Genomic DNA, 22,887 nt, shown 5'->3' with positions numbered 1-22,887 from the left:
AATATAAATATATAAAACAGCACGAGTTTAGCTGCAAAACTAAAAATAGGAAGCCTGGAATCCGGCCCTCCAGGCTCCTCTCGCCGCTAGACCACACAGGTGTGGATGCGGATGTTGGGGGGTGCGGCCCATCCCCCTTCCAGCTCCCTGGCCCTCGCGGGGAGGAATGGGGGCACTCCGAGTTTCCGCAAGGAACAGTTCATTCTTTCACTCTGGCTGCCCCCACCCCCATTTGTTTGACAGCTCATTTCATTTACGACCCCAAAATGAACCGACCCACTGAGGTGCCATTCCCTGCTCATGTGGCCAAGCGGGTGTCTGGTGAGGCTGAGAGCTGCCCCCTGGGCCATGCCAGCGGGGGGAGGGGGGAACCTGGGTGCCTGTGTTTATGGGGTCTGCGTCTAACCCTGATCCTCCCCGGAATACCCCCGGCTGGCCCCCCAGGAGTCTTCTAAGACCCTCACAATATTCCCCTTGGGCACGTGTCACTCTCTCGGGCCATAAAATCCTGCCAGGACGTCCCTCTCAGAATACAAGCCAGAGCCGTCCCTATGGCCGGAAGCCCTGCAGTTGCAGGACTGCTCCGACGGGGGGCAGTGCTTTGTCTGGGGGCCACATCTCCTCTCAGGATGTGCTAAGCACAGCCCCGTGCCCAGGAGGCCACCTATGGGAGCCCCAAGGCCTGCACCGCCGCTCTCAGCCTATGGCCAGGCCAGCCACACACACAGGCTGTGGGGCAGGCGTGGGGTTTGGTGAGACGGTAGGCCCCGCCCAGCCCAGAGCAACTCCTGGAGCCTCCAAAATGGAGTTCTGGAGGCCAACGGGCTCCCAGACTCCAGGACAAAATGGCCTCCTCATCCCGGACGGGCTGCTTCATGTCCTGAGCTCCTGATGGCGGCTCAGGGGAGGTGGGGGCGCCTGGCCAGGGCTCCAGGACTCTGGGGTGGCTGAACTAGGGATGTCAAACTTTCCCTCAAGCCAAGTAAACCGCTGTCCCAAAGCAGGGCCTTTAGCGATCATGGGACCGGTGATTCCACTCACGCACTGGTACTCAGACACAGTGTGAGCTCAGGTACTATTTGAATAGAAAAGGAAGCTCAGACAGGGACAGGGACCACCCACTGCCACACAGCTAAAGGGGGAAAGCAAGTCGTCCTTCCAACCAAGACATTTCCCGGGCCCTTCTGAGGATGAACCCTCCAAGATTGGGAAGTCCCTCTGAACCACCACCCTGAGGAGAACTTGCATGCTCCCCATCTGCTGCCACCTGCAGGCCACCGTGGTTACTGCAGCACCGTCCCCACAGCCCTCAAGCTCTGTGACCCCCGCACCCCCGGGGGCCAAGTCCCAGGACTTCTTCCCGCCTCAGTTCCCGTCTTGGATGCGCTGGGTGCGCTGGTCCGTGCCTGCTGGGGGAAGGCGATGGAGCTTTGAGTCAGGGGCTGTAGAGGTCACAGCTCCTCTCCCGGCAGCCGTGGCACCAAAGTGTGGCTGGGGGGGAGGGGCTTGAACTGTGGTCCCCTCCTAATCTCCACGATTGCCTACAAAGTGACCCCAACTCAACCCATCTCTGGAAGCAGAGTGTTGGCCTGTTCAGGACCAGCCCTGCTCATGCCAGGTAGACGCCACCCGAGAACACTCACAAGAGAAATTCTGCAGCTGTGGTTGGGGGCTTGCTGAGAGACAACCTGCCACCCCTGGGGCCCAAGGGGTGCTTATGGGGGCAGGGGCCTGGATCAAGGGTTTAGGCCGAGGAAAGGGAAACTTCCTGTCGGGTGTTGGGTTTCAGGCAGACCAACCTAACGGAAAGGGGCAAAGTCTTGGGATTAGTTTTGAAGTATTTTCATTAGAGAATAAGGTCTGTTCTATGAAAATTCGCCTCCTCAAGTCCCACCTGGACAGGCACGGGCGGCCGGGCCTCTTTGCTGGCAGGCACCAAGGCAGGTCCCCATGCAGTCACATGCACGGTGCCCGCCGTCAGCCACAAACAACTCTGGGGAGATGTGGGGCCAGGTGACACCCTCTCTTTGCACCTTTACTGCCTCATCTGCAAACTGGGGGAGCTGACCCAGCTGCCTGCTTTGTAGTTCTGATTGCTGCTAAACTGCCGCTGTCCCAGCAAACACAGGCCCCAGAGGGGCTCTCCCCGAGGCTGTGCTCCCTCCACCCGCCTCTGCCCCCGCCCCACTCCGAGCCTGGGGAACAAGATGGGGTACGCTTCTCCTTCGGTCTACTTGTGAGCGGTGGTGGCAGCATGAAGACCTGACGTTCCTCTGGGGTTTCAGCCTCACCACGAGGAGGCCGCACTTGCCCAGAGCGGTCTCCTTGGTCATTACTGACGGAGCTGGATGCAGGGAGGCCAAGGTGCTGGAGGTCTCCAAAGCAGTGGGTTTAGTCCTATTCCTGTCCCCAGGCCCTGCCCTGTTCCTCCTTGGCCATGGTGGGAGATTCCCCCCACCCCCACCCCCCGCCTTCCAACCCCATACACACAGCCCTAGAAGTCTGGCATTGGGATCCTTCAACACATCTCAGAGTTATATTATTGTAACAAATCAGTCAAAATTCCATTTTACAGTTAAATAGTACAGAAGACAGTTTACTGTACAGTGGGTTGTGCATTGAAAACAAACACACTAAGCAAATTATAGTGCAAAGCAGTTTCCACCCCTCCCCCCCTTCCCAGCTCTGGGACGGTTTCACTGAAGACGTGTGTGTGGCAGGTATTAACACCTCGACATGACAATATGTCACAAAGGCTCTGTACCTACCACCACCAAGCTTACAGTAATATAGTATCAAAACCCCTCCGTTTCCTTGTGCTTTCTAAATCAGTGTGTTCGCCTAGGACAACTTTAAAGCAGCCTTGTAAATAAGGACCCATTTCTAGCAGCCCGAGCCGTCTGTACCCACTATGGGCCTTAAAAACAGACTCGGCATGGCTGTCATCACTTTTAGTCGGGGGGGGGCAGGGAGATCCACGTATTTCCTGTCTCTGCCCCTACCAGGGCTTGACTATCAGGAAGGGCTAGTAATCCAGAATGGGGCTACAAAGTGCTGAGCACTGGGAACGCCAGGGCGCCTCCCACGCAGGCCTGGGGCCAGTCTGCAACCACAGAGAACAGGCGTGAAGGAGGTACCAGGGCAATGGATGTGTAGCTGCTTCCTGAGAAGGGGTGGGGAGCCCCCCTGGGTGCAGGGGGTCAGCAGGACACCCCAGCAGCTATCTTGAAGAGATGGAGACTGCTTTTTCCAGTGAGGACAGGACCAGAGAAACTGCAGCGGGAGGGGTTTGAGTAAGATCACCAGAAGGACTTCCTAGCTCGCTGGAGTGTGTATCCGGTGCGTATCATCTGGTTACAGGTCGGGGGTGGCACGGCAGGCCGAGAGCTATCACAGAGACAAGGACGGAGGGTAGGTCGTCACATCCACAGAGGATGTGGCTGAAACGATGACTGAAAACCACACGCTGTCTAGCCCTTACGGGTTTTCTTCTCCTCTCCACTTGTGCCTTTTTAGAACTAAACTCAGACATGAGCATCTATGCAGCCTGAACCCCTGGGCAGGTCCTGCCTTCCCATCTGCACACTGAAGGGGCAACACCTCCCCCCTGAGGACAGGGGGTGCCGCACCAAGGCTGGCCAGCCCTTCGGTCCCACCGCCCCGCAGCCGCGGCTCCCCACCTCTCCACTTCCTCTTGGGCAAATGTCTGCGGGCCGCAGATGTGAGCTCTAGGGTCGCCAGGGGTTCCCTTGGGTCCCCACCAACGTGGGCCTTCGGCTGGAAGTTGGTGGGACACCGGAGGGCCTAACAATGCCACACTCTCAGAAGGCAGAGGGCCTGCTGGTCACTACTGTAGGGCTTTACCTCTAAGAGACCGTGGGTTTGAAAATGTTTGATGCTTCTTATTCTAAAATCAGCTTTAAAAACTGGTTTTTGTTCAAGCCTGCTTTTGGAGCACAGACTGGCTCAAGATGGAGCACTGTCAGAGGCTGGAAGATCTGGCCAGGCCTGCTCACAGGGGTGTGCACAGCTTGGCTGGACCAAGGTGGGACAGGGTTGCTGAAATCTGACCCCGTGACCTCTCACCCCGATGCCTTCTGCTAGGACCTCTCTGGTGCCGGTGCTCTTTCCAAAAATGGCAATTCTGAGACCAGCCAAGGGAGGGGCGGAAGGGGGATCCCTGGCCCTCCAGCAAGAGAACAGAGGGTGAACGCCCTGGGCTGGTAAAGTGCACGGAGGACCTGTCTGCAGGTGTTTTTCCTGGTTTTAGGGACCTGCTGCCATTGGCTAGTCTCCTCTGGGGCCTGGGACCCGCAGACGGCTGAGACAGGGCGGGAGGCTTTCAGCTGTTAGGGATTCTAGGGAAGCAGAGCTGGGTGGGGTGGGGGGACTTCTCAACCCATCTCTGCTGGCGACTTCCTGGGGCCTCTGGATGGGTCCCGTCCCCGTCTTTACAATGAGGGGAAACCCTCTCAGGGGTGAGGAGAGCTTCCAGTTCTGATTCAGTTTGCATAAATGCTGAGGGAGGGCTGGGCCCGTGGGGTAACAGGGTCTCTGAGGAAGGGGAGGGGCTGGGGAGGTCTTTCAGGGCCCCGTGGGTCAGAGGCGGGCCATGTGGGCCAATGCCACCTCTCTCTGGAACAGATGGTCTCTGCCCCCAGGGGACCTGGGCCCTGTGATAGCACCGGGCATGGCTGGGGACAGCCAGGTCATGCCAGGGGAGGTGGCAGGAGGATACCTTCCCACAGGAACGTGGGATGAGATGAGGATCTGAGCTATAGGGGCAGCGTCCTGAGGGAGGTCCCTACCTATCTGTACAACGACATGGCTGGACTAGATGCTCTCAGAGCCACCCACCGGCTCCAGGCCCCAGGACTCGTGGACCCTGGGAACCATGATTGGCCCAGGAGCGTAAGTCCCATTCCTGCCCCGAGCCTCCGCGCCGGGCCAGCCGCTTGCCGGGAAGGTTCGTGGGGTCCCTGCCTCCGTCGGGAGCAGTCCGCCTTGACCCGGGGGGAGGGGTCAGTAGGGCCGCCACACGGCCTCGTCCATGCGGCCCGGCGTGCTCAGGGCGGTGGGGGAGTTGCTGTGGCTGCCGTCCGCCTCCACGCTGTCGCTCTGGCCGCCCAGGCTGGGGTTCATGAGGTTGCCGGCGGCGACCGACGCGCTGCTGGTGCAGGAGGCGAGCATGCGGGTGGGGGAGCGGTCGCCCCCACTGCTGCCGCCGGCCACCATGGAGAACTGGTAGGAGCCCGAAGACGCGCCGTAGTAGAGGTGGTAGGGGGACGGGTTGGCCTGGAAAGGCCCGCTCTGGTTCTGCGGGGCCCCCGGGTAGGGCGGCGGGAGGTAGGTGTGGTGGAAGCGGCTGGTGGCGGGCATGCTGGCCACGCTGAGGCCGCCCGAGGGCGTGGCGCTGTAGGGGAAGGCGGCCGACATGGCGCCCGGGTAATGCATCCTGGGGTCCGGGAAGCGGCTCTCCGTGAACGTCTGCAGCGCCGGGAAGGAGCGGTCAAACTGGCGGGGGTCGGAGAAAGGGTTCAAGTCCGAGGTGCCTGGGGGACAGCAAGGGGGACAGTCAGCCACAGTCTGACAGCACCCCCGGGGGGGGGGGGCTCTTCAAGAACGACCTTGGGAGGGGCACCCGGCTCCGTTTCGGCTCAGGCCATGATTCCAGGGTCGAGAGATCGAGCCCTGCGCCCGGGGCTCTGTGTTCAGCAGGGAATCTGCTTAAGACTCTCTGCCCGTCCCCGCTGAGCACGTGTGCTCTTTCTCTCTCTCCAATAAATAAATCTTTTCCTTTTTTAAAAGATTTTATTTATTTATTTGATAGACAGCGAGCACAGCAGGGGGAGTGGGAGAGGGAGAAGCAGGCTCCCCGCAGAGCAGGGAGCCCGATGCGGGGCTGGATCCCAGGATCCCGGGATCATGACCTGAGCGGAAGGCAGACACTTAACGACTGAGCCACCCAGGCGCCCCAAATAAGTAAAAAAAAAAAAAAAAAATGAAGCGTCGGGGCTCTGGTTCACCAGCCAATTGCGGGAATCCCTGCCCCTAGATCTGCCTCTGCTCTTACTGCCCTGGGCTGCTTGCAGGCTGGAGTCTGCCTGACTCAGAATCCGGCCCCACCTGGGAAGCAGGTGAGAGCAGGTGCCTGGGCCATGGGCCTCTGCTTTTGGCTCCCTGCTGCTGGGTGTGCGCACCTCTCCTGCCCAGGTGGGGCTCAGGTAGCTTCCACGAGCTCCTGCTGGTGTTGTGGGGGCTGGCTCCACAGTCGGTATCTGTCCCTCACCCTGGGCCTGTGTCCCCAGGGCTGTCCTGTGGGCTGGGGCTGACCGGTGGCCAGACAATGAAGAGACGCCACCTTCACTTGGCTCAGCAGCAAAGCGAGATGGCAGCCAGAGGGGGCTTGGTGGGCCGAACCCGCCTTTACACGGGGGGACCCAGTGTCCAGCCCAGGCCCTGCCCTAGTTCCTGCAGGTATGGCTCCTCACTGGACTCCCAGACAAGGGCCTCTCAGCCTCTGCCCGCTACTCTTGCAGTCACAGACCCCCTAAACCTCAGCATTCAAAGGGGCTTCAGGATTGAGTCCAACCCCTTTGGTAGGAAAACTCAGGCCTAGAGAGGGTGAGGCACTTGCCTAAGGGTCACACAGCATACTGGACCTGGCACAAAATCCGAGGGCTCAGCTTCTGAGCTCTGGAATGTGCCTGATAGGTAGTTGTCCTGTCTCTGAGGCAGGCCAGCACAGCACTTATCCTGGGTCTGACACTTACTGGTTGTGTGTCCTTGGGCAAGTCACTTAACCTCTCTGTGCATCCGTCTTCCCACATGAAAAATACAGACAGTAACAGTTGCTAAGGGCTACATTAGTTCCTACATGTGAAGTGCTGAGACCCACACAGAGTAGAGGCTCTGATGAGGGTTTGCACTATGCACCGGCTGGGACACCTACCTCTTGCTCTGAGCACCCGAGAGAACTGGCCCGTGCAGAGCCCTGCAAAGGGGAGTCCCTGACCCCGGGCTTTCCTCGTACCCTAGCCGAGGGGGTGACTCTAGGCAGCAGTAGAGAGGTGGATGAACCCCCAGTGGTGCTCCCAAGGGCAAGTCTGTCTGGCCCCAACCCCTCTGTGCTACCCCCACCAAATAGGACTCAGAGGGAGACCTGTCCCTGTCACGTGGCCGGCTCTAGGTGGGCCCTGCCTGCTCTGACTGAGGCTTGGCTAAGGGTGGCGAGCTGCAGGTCCCCTCAGGCCTCTAGTTTCCCCAGATCTGCCTGAGGTGCTGTGTGACCTCAGGTGACACCTGTAACTTCTCAGGGCTTTGGGATCTTCCTGACTCCACTGGGGGTGTTGCCTTAGCAGCGGGCTCTGATTCTGGTCCTCACTGTGAATAAGAACAGAACAATGCTCCCAGACTCCAGGTGGGTGGATGGGGGGGTCAAGGCGTCGGATGACTTGGGGCCTTCTGGAGCATCTAGTATTCTAACAGGGCCCCTGGCTGGTCAGTGCTGCCCTGGGGTGTAAGGGGTCAGAGGTGCCTGGCTCCCCGCCTCAGCTCAGCACACCAGGGCAGGAGGCCTTGTGGGCAGTGCCTGGCTCCCCGAGCAGAGCCAAGCACGAGGTTGAGACCCCCACTCTGAGCCCCGGAAGTGAGTGCCGCCCACGCGATGGGAGCCCCATCCTCCAAACAAAGGAAACCCAAGCAGGGACCTCAGAACATGACAGTAGGGGGCTGCAGCCCGGGAGGCACAGGGCCCAGGAAGCCCAGGGCCATGCAAGGTGGACGCGGGCCTGGTGCGTGTGGCCCTTGGAGTTCCCATGGGCTGGGGGCTCTGAGCTGGGCTCACCCGGCCTCAAGGCCCGGGTGGTGGGGGAGGGCCTGCCCTCAGCACCCCTGTGACTGCTACCCCCCACCCCCAACCCAGTAGCCCCAGGAAACCCGAGCTGGTCGGCTGAGGAGCAGCCAATCCCAACACTGGAAGGAAATGTTTATTTTCTTCTCCAAGTTGCCCCAGCTGCTGCATGGTGGCTGAATGAGGCCTTTGAGCTGTGAGAAGCCCCCACCGTGGGCAGCCACAGCTGAGGGGGCCGGGGGCTGGCGTCTGGAGGGGTCGGGGCCTTGGCACTGCTTACTAGTGACCAAAGCCAGGGGGTCAAAGCTATTAAGGGGCGTCGACAGAAGTGACGGTGGGGTGCCCCGAGAGGGATCCCCAGGATACAGTGTGAGGGCAGAGGCTCAGCCCACCACAAGGGGAATGCCAGTGAGGGGGCCCCAAAGCCGGCCCTGCCAACATCAGGTTCAGAGAGGTGAAGTAACCGGCCTGAGGTCACGGCCGGGTTCTGGCACAGCCGGATCCCTAGCCAGGTCCACCTGATGGCAGAGTTCACTGCAGAGAGCACAGGCCCCGGGAGGCGGAGGGCTGGCTGGGGCAGAGGGCCACACAGGCTGTGGGCGTGGAGGGAGGGCCTAGGGGCCCTGCCTCAGGATGCTGCAGAAGGGGCAGGACGGGGTCAGCCACGCCCCGTACAGGCCCAACCTCCTCTCCTCCCAGCCCCAGGCCAGGGTGGAGGTAGGGACCAGGCCTGGTCCTTAGTGGCTGGACTGGGGGCGGATAGGCTTGCCTCAGGCTCCGTAGGCACCGATTTCTAAGCCATGTCCATCAACTGTGGCAGGGGAGAGGTAGGTTTTCCTTCCATGGGAGCTGCTGCACAGGAAGCCATTGTTTACCCTCACCTTCTAGATTCTGGGGCTCCCAGGCTGGGCTCCAATACCCACTGGGCCCCAGCTGTGCCCACGGCAGGGAGAGGCCTGGAGTGTTAGGCTAGTGTACCTTGACAAGGGCTGGCCTGGGGGAGATGGAAGCAGGGACAGCTTTCGGGCAGGGGTGGACAGGAACCTGGAGAGCAGATTACCTCTCCCGGTCTCTTGAGGTCAGACCCACATGTGCAGGCTCCCCCAGGCTCAGAACCACTGACTGTCTCAAACTCACTAGCCCATGGGTCTCTCCTCACCTTGGGGGCTCAGCAAGGCCAAGAATAGAAGCTTCCTATCCCGGAAAAGAAGGGACCATCTCTTCACACTTCCAGGCTGTATCAAGACCCCGGCCACTGCACCATGCCGGGCGCACATGGCAAGGGCTGGGGGAAAGGCCTCCCTTAGCGGAGGGCCCCAGTAAGCCCCAAGCTCGTCCTGGAACATGGAGAAGGGGGTCAGTTCGCACCCCCACCCCGGGCTCTTCCTGCTTGGGGCCCCCTTGTCTGAACCCTCAGAAGTGCAGGAAGTTCCTGGGAGCAGGTGCGTGGGGGACTTCGGACCTGGTCATCGATGGGCCCTATCGATGGGCTCTGTGACCCAAGAGGGACTCTTAATCTCTTGGGCCTCAGTTCACTCCTCTGCTAGATGGGTTGTAAGCAGGCCCTGCAAGGAATGGCCACTCAAGGGACGTGCTTCTGTCCAGCACTACGGAGGAGGGCTCTCTGCCCCGCCTGGTCCAAGGGCCCACCACCCACAGGCTCCTGTGCCCCAGCCTGCTGGCTGAGAGGGCCGGGAAAAGGGAGGAGATGCTCCTCACCGGGCCATGTATGGACCTGCCCCGGGGCCAGGCATGCGTCTCCTCTGCAAGGCCATCTCGTGCCTGCCGCATCCACCCAGGCAGTGGGGACACAGACGCTGTCTGGGGCCTCAGCTCAGAGGCCGCCCTCGTTTTCTCTGTCTGGGAGAAGGCTCTGGGCCAAGTGGAGACTTTTCCCAGGAAATGCTGTGTGTCTCCAGGGCTGCGCCATCGCTTTGCTGTTTACAAAGGTTGCCCGAGTGCTGTCACGGCATCAGAATGTCGCCCCAGCCCTGGGCAGAGACATCCACCACTGGCCCTCTTTCGGATGGCTCAGGGCACGTGGGATCCACGGGCTCCTTAGATAAAGTCATGCCCCAATTCTAACGGGTACACTATGGATTAATACCCATGTCCCTCAGGAGACCGTGAGTTCCTGGAGGCAGGGCCTGTGTCTATTCGTGCTGATCCCTCGCATGGCACACGGTGGGTGTCCGTACATGTTTGCTGAGTGAATGAATGAAGGGCCTAGCCCAGGTCCGGGCGCAGAGTATCCCCAGGAAACATCTGTAGGAGCCAATGCGCAGAAGTGCCCTCTTTCATCAAACAAGGCAGTGCAGTGAATGACCTTCAAATGAGCCTTTGGTCTGGAGAAGCAGGACCACGTCCAGGGTCCCGTCCACCCCCCCTCCAACCCCCCCCAACACCCCGGCTCCCCCCGTGCCATACCTTGGATGGGGGTCTGGGCCTGGCTGCTATAGTGGCTGGTGGTGCTGATTGAGCCACGGGGACTGGGCGTGCTCGGGGTCACCCGCATGCGCAGCCGTTCCAGGTCCCCGAAGCGGTCAGGGAACGGCTTGGTCTGGTCCTCCAGCTTCTGCCGGTGCCCTGCAGAGGATGGGGAGCCCATCAGCGGCTGGTTCCCGAGAGTCTCGGGGACAGAAATGCCTCACTCTGCTGGGAGGTTCTCCCTGAGACCTCTGCGGGGACAATCCTCAGGTGACTACCGACCTCTTTGCTGAGGTTCCCACAGGCTTTCTGGACAGAGAGTGGCCACGATGTGCTGCCTTGGGGATGCCATGATGGTCTGTCTCACCCCTGCCTGCTTCTTGAGTAGGAATACACATGCTTCTACTTGAACCTCTACTACCCACTGTGCAGAAGGGGAAACCGAGGCAGCAGGCCTGTGAAAAGTGGCTCAAGGGGGCTCCTGTGGGACTAGGGAGAGAACCCAGGAGTGCTGCCACCCTCTGCCTCCCAGCGTCCCAGAACCCCCACTCCCTACAAGAATAGCAGAAGGTGGTCCTACGGTGTGACAACCAGCTGCTGCAGCCCTGAGCCACCCTGGGACCCCCAGTGTGCGCTTCTCCTCTCCCAGCCTTGGCCTTCGACAGAAGGGAAAATCCGCTGGGATGAGGAGAGGCCTGGGGCACTTCTGGGCGGGGCTGAGCTCCCACCTCTGACTGGAAGCTGGGGACAGGGGACCAGCACCCCTGGCTTGGGGCATCACACCTGGAGAAACTGCTAGCATTTCCCGTGACTTCTCTGCCGGGGCCCACTCACGAAGGGCCCCAGCTTCGTCTCCCGGGCCCTGGGGGTGTGGGCAGGGTCGGGCTGCCACGCCCCTGCCTCTGCGCGCCTAGCTGAGGCTACCCTCACGGCTTCCGAATGACGTCAAGCTTGCGGGGACTCCCCCCGCTTTTTTCAATTACTCATTTTATATTTCACAAGCAACACATGAACCGCTACAAAAATAAAAGCATTACAGAATTACAGGTCAGGCTAACGGCTCCTTTGAGCCACCCTAAACCCCTCCCCAGAAGCCCCCACGTGGTCAGTGTGGTGGTCTTTCTTTCCAGCCTTTTTTTGGTGTCACAGCCTGGAAAAGAGAGAGCAAGTTTCTCACAGAACCTCTTGAACGGTCTCAGCCTGGTTTGTCATTCTCTAGCTTGCTTTTCCAGGAGCACATCTGAGAGTCCCACCTCAGTTTCCTGATCTGTAAAATGGGGGGGAGTAACCCAGCCCCACGGTAACAGCGGAGTTCCCGCTACACCTTGGGAGCCCTCCCTGGGGCACAGTGGGAGCTCAGCGAGGAGGAGGAGGACCGGCCCCTAGCCGGCAGATGTCCCTCGTCCTGCCTGTCACAGCCCCAGAGGCTGCCGCTCACTCAGCCCGTCATCCTCTAGGATGGATGATTAGGCTGTTTTCACGTTTCCTCCGCTATGCACATGCGATACTCTCAGGAACTGCCCTCCTCACACCTCTCTGTGTCTGAGGATTTCTCTGGCACGGGCTGGTCAGCCAGACACCAGCCGTTAGCCTAACATCCGAGGCTGGACCGTTCCCCTCCACCCCGACCCCGATCCTGACCCCGGCCCTGAGGCAGGAGGCCAGGCAGACAGGGTGGCCAGGTTCTCTTTTTACAAAGAGAATTGCAGCTCAGAGAGGTGAGGCTTGCCCTCGGTCACACAGTGAGGAAGAGAGAAGGATGTCCTGGGACCCCAGACCCCTGGGACCCCAGACCCCTGGACAAGCACGGGGAGCAGCTAAGGGAGAGCGAAGGCTTGCCTGAGTCCTCGGGTCTGCGGTGACATGCCGGGCCTCCTGGTTCGACAAGGAGAGGAGAGAGAAGGAGGTGGGAGGGAAAGCAGAAACCCTCACTGTCCTTCCTGAGGCCCGGACACAGGCTGGGGGCCTAGAAAAGCATGAAATGACTAGTGACTGCTCTTGGGAATGAGGAAACAAGAGTTGGGAGGCCTCAAAATGGGTTTGATTTCTGATTTTCAAAATGGGGATGCACACGCCCACACACGCCCAGGCTCCCTGCCCATCCCTGCCTCAAATGGGCATCTGAGGGCTCTGAGAGATGAACCCATAGTCCCAGGAGCCACAGTGGGCTCAGCAAGTCATCAAGAAACAGGGAACCCACTTCCTCTCCGGAGGACGCCTGAAGCCTGGAGCCCAAGGGACACTGTCAGCTGGGATGAGAACACTTGGCTTCCAGCCAGGCCCCCCTGGGCTGCCTCCCAGGACCATCGGTAAGGGGGCAAACGGAGGCGGGGGTGACTTGAGCTGGAGCTGGGGCTGCAGACTCTGATGCCTGTGGGGGCCAGGCAAGTCACGTAAGTGAGGCACATGGGATGGTTGCGGAGTGGGGCAGACTGGAGAGGGTGTGCCCTGCAGAAGGGGTAGGTGTCACCCGGTCCAGCCGGCCAGTGCCCTGATGTGGGTGGGCCCAGTGTAGCCAGAGCTTCCAGTTTACCAGAAGAAACCTGCTTTGATGTGAAATCTTTACGTGTTGGCAATAAATTCCAATACTGAAAAAAAACAAAAACAAAACCCCAAACCCCCAAACCAACCTGTAGGATGTGTCCTGCTCACAGGCTGCCAGTTTGCAACCTCAAAGTTTGAGATTTCATTTTCTGGTGGGTTGGGTAACTTTAGCCAACTGAGGACTGCTTAACGGAGACCCCTCGGGAGGTGGTCTCTAGGGGAGTGTCTCGGGGCTCAGCCCGAGGGGCCTTGGAAGACATGTTGTTGACACGGCTGTGGTAGCCACCGAAAATGGTGGGGTGATGTGGACAAGCTGGAGGACAAACGAATTCAGAACAATCTCAACAGGCAGGAAGTCGGCCGGAAAGACATGGGGGGACTGCAGACTGACCTGCGAGCAGCTTGGGTGCAAAGATTCTGGGTGTCTCAGTCAACCACAAGCTTGACGTGAGCCAATGGGGCTCTGCGAGAACTGGTGCAAAACCTCAGGCCTTGTCGTTACCGTCACTGTGGAACGGGGTCCTGTCTCTGAGTCACACTGTGTACCAAGTGTTCACACTTGCTCCTGCAGCCCAGCGGAAGGAGGGCAGGGTTCCCAGCCAGCCCGGGCTCAAGGACAGGCCTGCCGCCTGTGCGGTCTGGTGGCCTCACTCGAGTCCCTGCCCCCCCGCAAGCTGCGGTGTCCCCCTCACAGCCAAACAAGGTCTCCGAATGCGCTCCAGCCACACGGGCCACTTGTACCCCAGCGCTTGCCACGGGAGGCAGGATTACCATGCCCATGTCAGAGACCAGGACGCCGGGGCCGCGGTGGTGAGTCTGGGACACAAAGCTGGGACAGCGGAGCCAACACCGGTGTGCAGACCCCCGAGGCCAAGTCCACTGAATGTTCTTCCTCCTGACAGTCTCCTTTTTGCTCCCACTGCCCAGGTGGGGCTACTGAGGCTTCCGGCTGAGATCTGCGCGAGGCGGTTGGTTTGGGGTAGAAATCAGGTCATCTGGCCCGAGAGCACGCCCTCCACCATATGGGGGCTCTGCTTCGCCAGGGGCGCGCTTCCCGGAGCAGGGCCGTTCTAACAGTACTCTGCGACTCGCTTCCTTGCGGCTGTGGAACTCTGGAGCCACTGCCAGGGAGGGGCCAAGGGAAGCTGAGGTGGCTCCACGTGGCCAGGGCGCCAGAGAGTCTCCGAGCCACAGGGCCCCGGCCGTCACATTTGGAGCAGAACGGAACTTCCTGTGCCCGAGGAGAGATGGGCCTACAGAATAGACCTCTTTCATTTGGCCACCCACAGCGGGAACGGGCTGGGAGCTCTGGCCCTGCTCACGTGGTCACCTGGGGCCGAGCCCTGTCATACCGTGCCTCAGTTTCCCCTCCGCACAGCTTGCTCACGGAGGCCCCTCTAACTTTGAAAGTCTCCGGCTGATGCTTACAGAGCTCAGCCCCTGGCCATATGAGGGCCTCCAGAAGGAGAGAAGGCAGGGCTGCCTTGACCGCACGGCTCGGCCCCCACCACCCACCTCCTCTGGTGCTGCTTTTCCTGGCGTTCCTCAGGTAGTCTCTGCCTCACACCTCAGAGCCACAGCGCAGGGGGAGCCCCTGCCACGACTGCTTCCCTGTCCCTCGGGGCTCACCCCAAGAGCCTCTGCCCTGCAGGCAGACCCCTCGTCCCCACACCGAGCCCCTGCAGCACTTCCACAGGCTCCTAGCAGTAGCTAGCACGACCAGAAATAAAACCAGCCTCCAGAACTCACGGAACGCTTCCTCCGCTCCAGTGTCTAAGTCGTCCACATGCCCTGCCTGGCTTCACCCTGCACCGTCCCTATTCTGTAGGTGAGGAAGTGGATGCTGGTTGAGGGTCAGCGACATGCCTGAGGTCACGCAGATGGCTTGAGTCCATCTTCTCTTCCTGGAGGCCATCCTGCTAGAAAGGGGCCTGGGTTTTGATCATCAGGGGCTCCAGACAATGGGTGTTAGGACCCAGCCCAGGCCCAGGGCCCAGACAGGCTCTCTGCAGGCCCAGGAGGGTGGGCCTGGGGAGAAGAGGAGAGGGTCTCAGTGGACTCCCCCAGGAGCCTTGCTCTGCTCTGAGGCTCAGGGCTGAGAGTCCAGCTCTCTAACCATGCTTTGCTCTAACCCACCAAGCCCCTCTCCTCTTCTGGGCCTCAGCTGCCACAGCTGCGATGTGGTTTCCCTGCAGGATGAGCTGCAGGACAGACCCCAAGTGTTTAAAAGGAAAACACTTTGCAGAGAGGATGGGGACCACCTGAGTAAGGCCCCACCTGGGCCCACCACACCTGGCCTGGGCTACCTGTCACCTCCAGGAGCTGGGCTCAGATTAGGACACCCCTGCAACACCACCTCCCTTTGTGCTGGGACCCCACTTGTGGAAGGGCGGGTCCCAGTGGCCCAGGCCTGTACGAGCCAGCTCTCACCCACTGGTGATCAGGGGTAGGTCACTCTCCCCCTCGGGGCTTCAGCTGTCTCATCTGTAAAATGGAGATCCCATTCTGACTCCTGAGGGTGTGGACATGCTGCAGGAATTAAATGGGCAAGATGGACAGTCTGGCCTTGGCTTTCAAGGAAGGTATTTCTGGGCTCCACAGTTCTTCCTTATTGGTCTACCTAGGGTGCCCAGCCTCGCAGATGTTTGAGGAGGGCCAGAAGAAGGGGAATGAACGCTGGGGCCCAGCCAGACTGGGTGATTCACCCAGGGTCACGCAGTGCTGGAGGCAGAGGACAAGGGCTGGGTTCTGGGTTGGGGGCTCCCTTACTGCCAGTCCCAGGGCATCCTTCATCACCACCAGCTGGGCCAGCATGGGGTCCCCGCACCTACCAGGTACCTGGTGCTTCTGGGGGAACCAGTGGGGCCATCCCCCGGCCTTCACGCTGGCCCAACGCCAGCCCCCGTGATGAGACTGGCAACCACTTTTGCAGGCATCTCCGATGGGCCAAGCACTGTGCTAGGTAGGCCGTGCATGGCATCTACAAGGGACCACAGCCCTCTGAGAGGCTGCAACCATTGCCCCCATTTTACAGATGGGAAAGTGGAAGCACGCGGTCAGGCCAAACCTGGAATGGTCAGCATGCTGCATGAAGCTTGGCAGCTCAGGTCTTGGCTTCCCAAGACCTCCAAGAGTTAGGAGTGCTATGTTGACGGGTGCTGAGGCTCCACTGGCAGGAGACCAGCTCAGCGCTCTGCCTCAGCGGGGTGGGGGAGGGACAGGAGGCAAAGGGGATGGGAAACAGGGAGAAGCAGAGCTGGGCAGGGCTCAGGAAGAGCATCGGCTACTGGGAACAATGTGGGCCCCCGTGACGGGGCCTTCACCCGTCTGAAGCCACTCGGCCGCCTGGCCGGGCCCCGGTGCGGTCACAACCCAGACACAGCAGCCGCTGTCCGCCCAGCCGCGGGGTGGGGCACCCGGGCCCGAGGCCCGCTCTGTGGCCTGTCAGGAGATTTACACCCGACTCTTAACAACCGCGCGCGGACTCGCAGGCGGGTGCTGGGCCCCGGGTGGTCCGCCTGAATCGGCCCCCTGTGAGCAGATGAAAGCTGGTCGGTGGCTGGGCAGGGAAATGGGCTGGCGGGGGGCCAGCGGGCAGGGAGGCAAGCGGCTCCCTCCCAGGGCTGCAAGTGGGGCTTCCATCGGCCTGGGGTTGATTAGGGGAAGCCGGGAGGTCTGAGGTTAACCCCTTCCCTCCTGCTGGGTGCACTCCCCTGGGGATCAAGGGAATTCTGGGAGCCGGGGGGCCAGAAGCTGTTGCCTCTCTGCAACCCCAGCATCCCTCTGCCTCCCCACACCTGGAGCTGCAAACGAAACTGGGGCAACTTTAGGACCCTCAAAGGCCCAGAGACAGGTTTAGTTAGGGTCACTTCTCCTGCCCATGCTGTCTGGGGCCCCCAGCAACCACTGGCTCTGTGCTCACTTCCTTCAGACCTCTCTGGTCAAATGTCACCTCTTCAAGAGGGCCTCCCCTGGATCTACTCCCTGCCCGTGTCCCATCTGTGCACTCTCCATCCCTCCCCCCAGCTCTGCTTTTTCTTCCTAAGACTTCTCACTACCTGAAATTAAGTCAGCTCATCATTTGTTTACTTCATTTATTCAACAGTTACTGAGTACCTCCTGAGTGCTCATGTCTGTATGTGGGGTCTAGGCCAGTACCTGGCAAAGCAGAGGAAAGAACCTCTGCCCCGTGGAGCATGTACACTGGTAAGGGGAGATGAGAAATAAATGAGTGAACTCTACAACATCTTGGAAGGTAATCAGGGCTCTAGGTAAAATCAAGGCTGGTAAGTATGGGTGGGGGTGGGGGTGCGTATGATCTGAAACAACACGTCAGGGGAGGGCTTGCTGGGAAGTTAAGAGTAAAGCCTTCATTCAGGGTGGGAAAGAGCAAGCCACGTATCTGGGGGTGTCTGGGGAGGAGTGTTCCAGGGTGAGAGGAGAGCAGTGCGAAGGTCCTGAGGCAGGGATGTGGCTGGCCAGTTGGAAGAGCAGCCAGGAGGCTGGGGTGGCCCGAGCGGGGTGAGTGAGGCCAAGGATGTCAGGGAGGAAGGCAGGGGGGAATGAGCACAGAGCAGGTGGGGCCCTATGGGTCATGGTGACTAGAGGACTGTTTACCATCTTTTCCCGGAGCCTGTCTACTGGGTTCACTGTGGCATCCCCAGCTTCTAGAACAGTGCCAGACACATGAAAGGTGCCCGGGAAAATATTTGTTGAAATCATTCCATGTACATTTTTGGGAAGAAAGGGCCCACAGGCAAGATGCCCAGACTGCCCTCCTCTGCCCCAGGCAGGATTAAGAACTGGGGTCCTACCCTTTCAGGTACCAGCACCTGCTAAGGCTGGAAGATGGGGTGAGTGGTTCTTAAACCACGGTCCGTGCCAGAACCGCTAGGCACTGGGCTGCCTCCTGCCTAAATCCTGGATCCTGGTCAGCCACCTGCTTTTTTAACCAGCCCCCAGTGACTATGAGGGACACCAGCATTGAGAACCTCAGAAACCAAGGCCACACAGGCAGGAAGCCACCAAGCCAGCCTTCAAGGCCAGCCAGCCACCTGGCTGCAGATCGGGCATGCTGTGCAGGGCACCAGAGGGGAACGACCCAGCCACAGAACCCACAGCTGGGCCGCAGGGATCTGTAGACTCCCACTCCTTGGCTCCCAGAACCAGCCCCTACTCCCACCCCACCCCATAGGAGGCTCAGCCCTCACATGGGGTTGAGAGTCAGCAAGCAGGAGAAAAGCCCAGAAAGGAAATCCTGTGATCATCCATGAGGGTTTGGTACTTCCGGCGGGGCTGGGCAGCTACAAGCTCCTTTCACGCTTAGGACGACTCCGCAGGGCAAATGCTGACAGCTACTATCCTCCCCATTTACAGATGAGCACAGGGAGGTGGGAAGGCCCTTCCAAGTGGCCCTCACTTCTCTGAGTCCTAGACTGGAGCCCGTGGGGGGCACTGAAGCCCACCCTCGGGCCAGGGGCTCTGCCTCCTGGCCTGTCCCCTCCTGTGGTGGCTGAGGGCCCATTAACAGGGACTTCACACCAGGCCCAGTGCGTGGGGAACGCCTGGCAACCAGCAGCGTCGAGCTGGCCTCTTACCTCATACAGGTGGGGACAGAGAGGCCCAGAAAGGAAGAGGACTTGTCCAAGGTCACAGACTGAAGGCCGGGTCAGGGTCAGAGGCCAGGGTGCTGGTGAGGCCTGACCCGCGGGCCGGGGTGGGTGGGGGCAGAAGCCAGCAGGTCCTCAGCATGGGCAGCCTGCCGAGCAGCCCCCTCCCACAGCTGCTCTTTTCCAGAAATCAGCTTCTGCCAAGGTTTTGTTTGAACAAGTCTCTTTAAACCCATGGGTCTGGCCCGGGCCAAGGCCCAAGGAGGGGCGCTATCTGCCTCAGGTCGCGTAGCCAGCCCACCGCTGACTACCGCCTGTCCCCCAGCCCGGCTTCCTTTCCTTCCTCTGGCTGCCTCCTCTCTCTCTGGCCTCTACTGCCTTGTCCCGTGTCACCCTCCCCCATCAGCTCACCCCGCAGAAGGGCCGTCTCAGGTCTGGGGGACCCCAGAAGAGAGAGGAGCAGGCAGGGGATACGAACTGGGGGCCCCCACAGGCAGAGCCGAGCCTCTACCCTCATTCAGGGGCCTCAAGGGGGAGGGTGGGCGGCTCTGGGACAAGTACGGCTGGACGTCGACGGCCCTGAGGGACCCCAGGCACTGCTGAGCCGCCCAGGGAATGTTCCTAGCAAGCTCCGGGACCCCTGCTCGCATGCCTCTACAGACTGGGTGCTTTGTGGAGTGGCTGCTAAGCACTGCAGCATCACATTGAGCCCAACTGTGGCTCCTGTCCCTCCCGATTCAGCCCCTGGAGAGTGGCATGTCACCTCCTTCATACCTCTATGGCCATGGCTTAGGTTTCTCAGCAGCCATCCTGCTGATGACCAAGAGAGGGTCACCATCCACTAATGGTGGTGGTGGGAATGCATGGCAGTGGCCAGGTACTGGGGATAACAGAACACCAAGAATCCAGTGACTCCCCAGCACCCTTCCCTCTGCCACAGCCAGATGCTATCCACATGCTGTCACTGATCCCTAGGCCTGCAGCATGGTTGGTATCACCCCACTTCCAGGAGGAGGGGCTGAGGCCCAGAGAGGCCAGCAACTTGCCCAAGGTCCCTCAACTGGGCAGGCTGGCTCAGAATCTGTTCTCTGCATCATGATGGCCTACGGCTCACAAGGGCTTCCTAAACGTCACCCCCTGAGACTGCTGGGATCAGTGACCCAGTTCACAGATGACAAAACTGAGGCCAAAAAGACACGACTTGTTCAGGGCTATGAAGCCCAAGGCCAGGGGCATGGACCCATCCAAGTCCAATCCCAACAGGAATACGGCCAGAGCAGATGCCTGCCTGTGAGCCTCATGGCCAGATGTGGGAGCTCAGGGAGGCTGGAGGAGGTAGCCCTGAGAGTCTATGGGGAGAGTCATCGAGGGCCACCAGGCCCAGCATTAAGCTTCTCAAGTGGCCAGATGCTGGAGTGGGCCCAGGAATTGGCTAGATGGGGAGCCAGGCCAGCCTGATGCCCAAGAAGGAAGGGGCCAGCCCACGACCAGGCCTGGGTGGCCCTCACTGATGACACCCTGGCATAGCCACACCTTTGTTCTGAGCCTCCTGGGCTCAGGTCCCCATTCTGTCTTCCTGCCCCAAGTCCACCCAGCTTAGAATAGATTTCCAAGACTGTCTTAGGAACACAGGACACCTCTCAGCAGACTGTGGGAGGCCTTGGCAGGTTCTCAACGTCCCCTGGCCTGGATTCTCTCCTCACTGGAACTGGGGTGACCCTTTGGCTCTGCTGTCACAAGGATCCCATGAGATAATAAATGTGAGAGGGTTTTCCAAACTGCAAAGGGTCGCTATCCTAAAGAGCAAGACAAGGGTAGCTCTCAATGCCCCACACTGAGCAGGTCGCAAATCCGGGGGTTGTCCACAAAAGCACTCTGGTCAGGACCCTGGTCAGAAAGCAGCCAGTCCAGAGATGGCCAGCTGGTTCTCAGTTTCATTCATTCATTCATTCATTCATTCAGTGAACACAAGCCTCTGGCCCACTCTGTGCCAACTGCCCCTCCCTCCAATTTCCCTAATCTAAATCTGCAAACTCTGGGTCCTTCAGCAGGCAGAAGCAATAAAACACAAGTGTCTCTGATGCTAAAACGCACACATCAGGACTCCCTGCATACAGTAGGTGCTCAATAAATATTTGCAGAATCAATCTGCATTCCTGAGTGTAGGTTTTGGGGTCAGAGTGCCTGGGCTCTGTGTGACTTAAGTCACATACTGAGATCCAAAGAAAGTTTCCAAGGAGCGGATCTGGCCTCACAGCCAGACCAGCTCCTGTTTTTGATGGCTCCCTCCCTCAGCCCCTGGCAGAGGAAGCTGGGATGGAGTAGAGCAAACCTGGCCTGACCCCCCTCCCCTCACAAATACCCTATCTGAAGCCTTTTCCATCCCTGAAAACTTTCCTTAATAGATGCAAACTACAAATCCATACTCCTTTAGTGGCCCATCCACCCCCCCGCCACTTCCATGGGCAGGCATCCCACAGGGAAGGGGTTCAAGCTAATTCTGCCTCTTCCCCTCCCAGCATCCTTGCTGGCCTCCAGCAGTCCAGGGCTAAGCACAGAGGGTTCAGGGGTTGCTGGCAGGCACACAGTGTGTGTTGGGCTGTAGAGCCCAGGACTGCGATCCCCCGCAGGAGTGCTCCAGGGACCCAGTGCCATCTATCTGACCTTGGCTGCTGCCCTCTCCACCCCATGCTGGGCTCTTTCCTCCCACCCAGGGGGCTCAGTGACTCTGGCACTTACGTCTGGGTTCCCGGGGTCCATCCACGGTCACCTTGATGGCTCGGTGGTAGGTGGCCACTTGGGTGGGGTTGGTGAACACGGTGATGGTCAGTGTGAAACTCTTCCCTGGGGTGGAGAATAAAGGCAGAAGGTTGGCACCTGGAGCTATTAACAATACCCTGTTCTTCCTTCCAAAAAGGGGCAGATCTCTCTCCTTTGAACCTGGGCAGAAGACGGGGCTATGGATGAAGTTCTAGCTGCTGGTCTTGGCATTCAAGGCCTCAGGAGGTCTGGCACCAACTTTATCATCTTCCCCCACCCCATGCTCTGGGCACCCTATTTCTTCCCTGCTTCCTGGCCTTTGTGCCATTCCTTCTACCCAGAGACCCTCATGATTTTGGGGTGGGGAGCATCCCAAGTATATTTATAAAAATATGTATAAAAATACATATTTTGGGGGCACCTGGGTGGCTCAGCCAGTTAAACATCTGCCTTCGGCTCAGATCATGATCCAGGGGTCATGGGTTAGGCTCCCTGATCAACGGGGAGTCTGCTTCTCCCTCTCCCTCTGCCTCTCCCCCCACTCCTGCTCATGCTCTCTCTCTCTCTCAAACAAATAAAATCTTTTAAAAAAATACATATTTTTTTCCTGGAAGTAAATTATGAACTTTATAAAAGATTTGGGGAACACAGAAAAATCACCCACAGTTCCACTAGCCAGAGATAAACACTGTTAACACGTGGGTGTCTTCTGCTCTAATCCCTTTTGGGTGGGTATGTGTGTTTATAGAATGGCAAGGATCCTAAAATACGTGTCTTCATACCCCGGTTTTGTTTTTCTTCATTTAACCTCACATCATAAGCACTTTCTGATGTCATTAAAAATTCTTCATAAACTTCATTTTTAATGGCTGCAAAATACTTCAACCCACAGAAGCCCCATCTTTTCTTTATCTGCCTCCTTAATCCCTGCTGCTGCCCCAGCAGCCTCCTCCTGGAGGCCCCCTGGGGGGGGGGGCTGAGAGTGGGCTGATTGGGGAGCTGCCGACATTTCATTTGTAGACGCAACTGTTATTTCCAGAACTCTGTTCTATTTTTAGATAGACATTTGGCTCCAAAGTCTCCATTCAAAATTCCTAAGAGAGGAAAAACCTTTAAAATAATATTTTTTTTTACCATTTAAAATAAAACGAAAATGACCTTTTGTTTATAAAAATCTTTGTCTCCATCTCTGCTTATTTCCTTAGAATAGATTCCAAGAAGTGGTGAGTGAGTTCATCGCATCAGAGGGCTGGGACGCATTCAGGGGCATTGATCTCTCCAGTGAGAGGATGCTCCTCCAGAGTCACTGTGACTGTGACCGCCCCCACTCAGCGCACGGCCATCAGCCCCCGGCCGTTGGCAGCATGGCCGCCTATCAAGGTGGAAGATCTACACGCTCCTTGACTTCATCTGCTGCTCTGCATGCCTAGTGAGACTGAAACTTTTTATATGATTATGGTCTGTCCCAACCCAACACAAGTTACCGCTTCGTGTTCCTTTACGCTTTCCTTATTCGCGTTTTAGTGCCTTTTAGAAATCAGCCTGTGTTAACCTATTAGCACTTCCCCACCCCCTTTGTGGCAACCAGTTTCTCAGCTCAGTGGCCTTTACATTCTGCCTTCTGATACGGAGCTGTTTTGCATTTTCAGTTCTTCCTCCTGTTGGTGATTTCTTCTAGTGTTTCATGTTCAGGCA

The 22,887-nt window shown here is 58.8% G+C and overlaps 1 protein-coding gene across 1 annotated transcript in view; it reads right to left on the bottom strand.

The window, feature by feature from the left end:
* Positions 1 to 2,508: 2,508 nt before the first annotated feature.
* RUNX3 (RUNX family transcription factor 3) overlaps positions 2,509 to 22,887 on the bottom strand; it is a 60,977-nt gene continuing 40,598 nt past the window's right edge. The window contains exons 4-6 of the mRNA XM_025857186.2: positions 21,172 to 21,276; positions 10,280 to 10,438; positions 2,509 to 5,552 (exon numbers count right to left, since the gene is read on the bottom strand). Coding sequence (XP_025712971.1) covers positions 5,023 to 5,552; positions 10,280 to 10,438; positions 21,172 to 21,276 — 794 coding nt within the window. The 3' untranslated portion in view covers positions 2,509 to 5,022. The remainder of the gene's footprint in view (positions 5,553 to 10,279; positions 10,439 to 21,171; positions 21,277 to 22,887) is intronic.

This window comes from Callorhinus ursinus, unplaced genomic scaffold (assembly GCF_003265705.2).
Source record: "Callorhinus ursinus isolate GAN/ISIS: 27379988/994484 unplaced genomic scaffold, GSC_fseal_2.0 scaffold18, whole genome shotgun sequence".
In the NCBI taxonomy this organism is placed as follows: Eukaryota; Metazoa; Chordata; class Mammalia; order Carnivora; family Otariidae; genus Callorhinus; species Callorhinus ursinus.
Note: the sequence above shows the minus strand (reverse complement) of the source record. Positions and strands in the feature narration are given on the sequence as shown.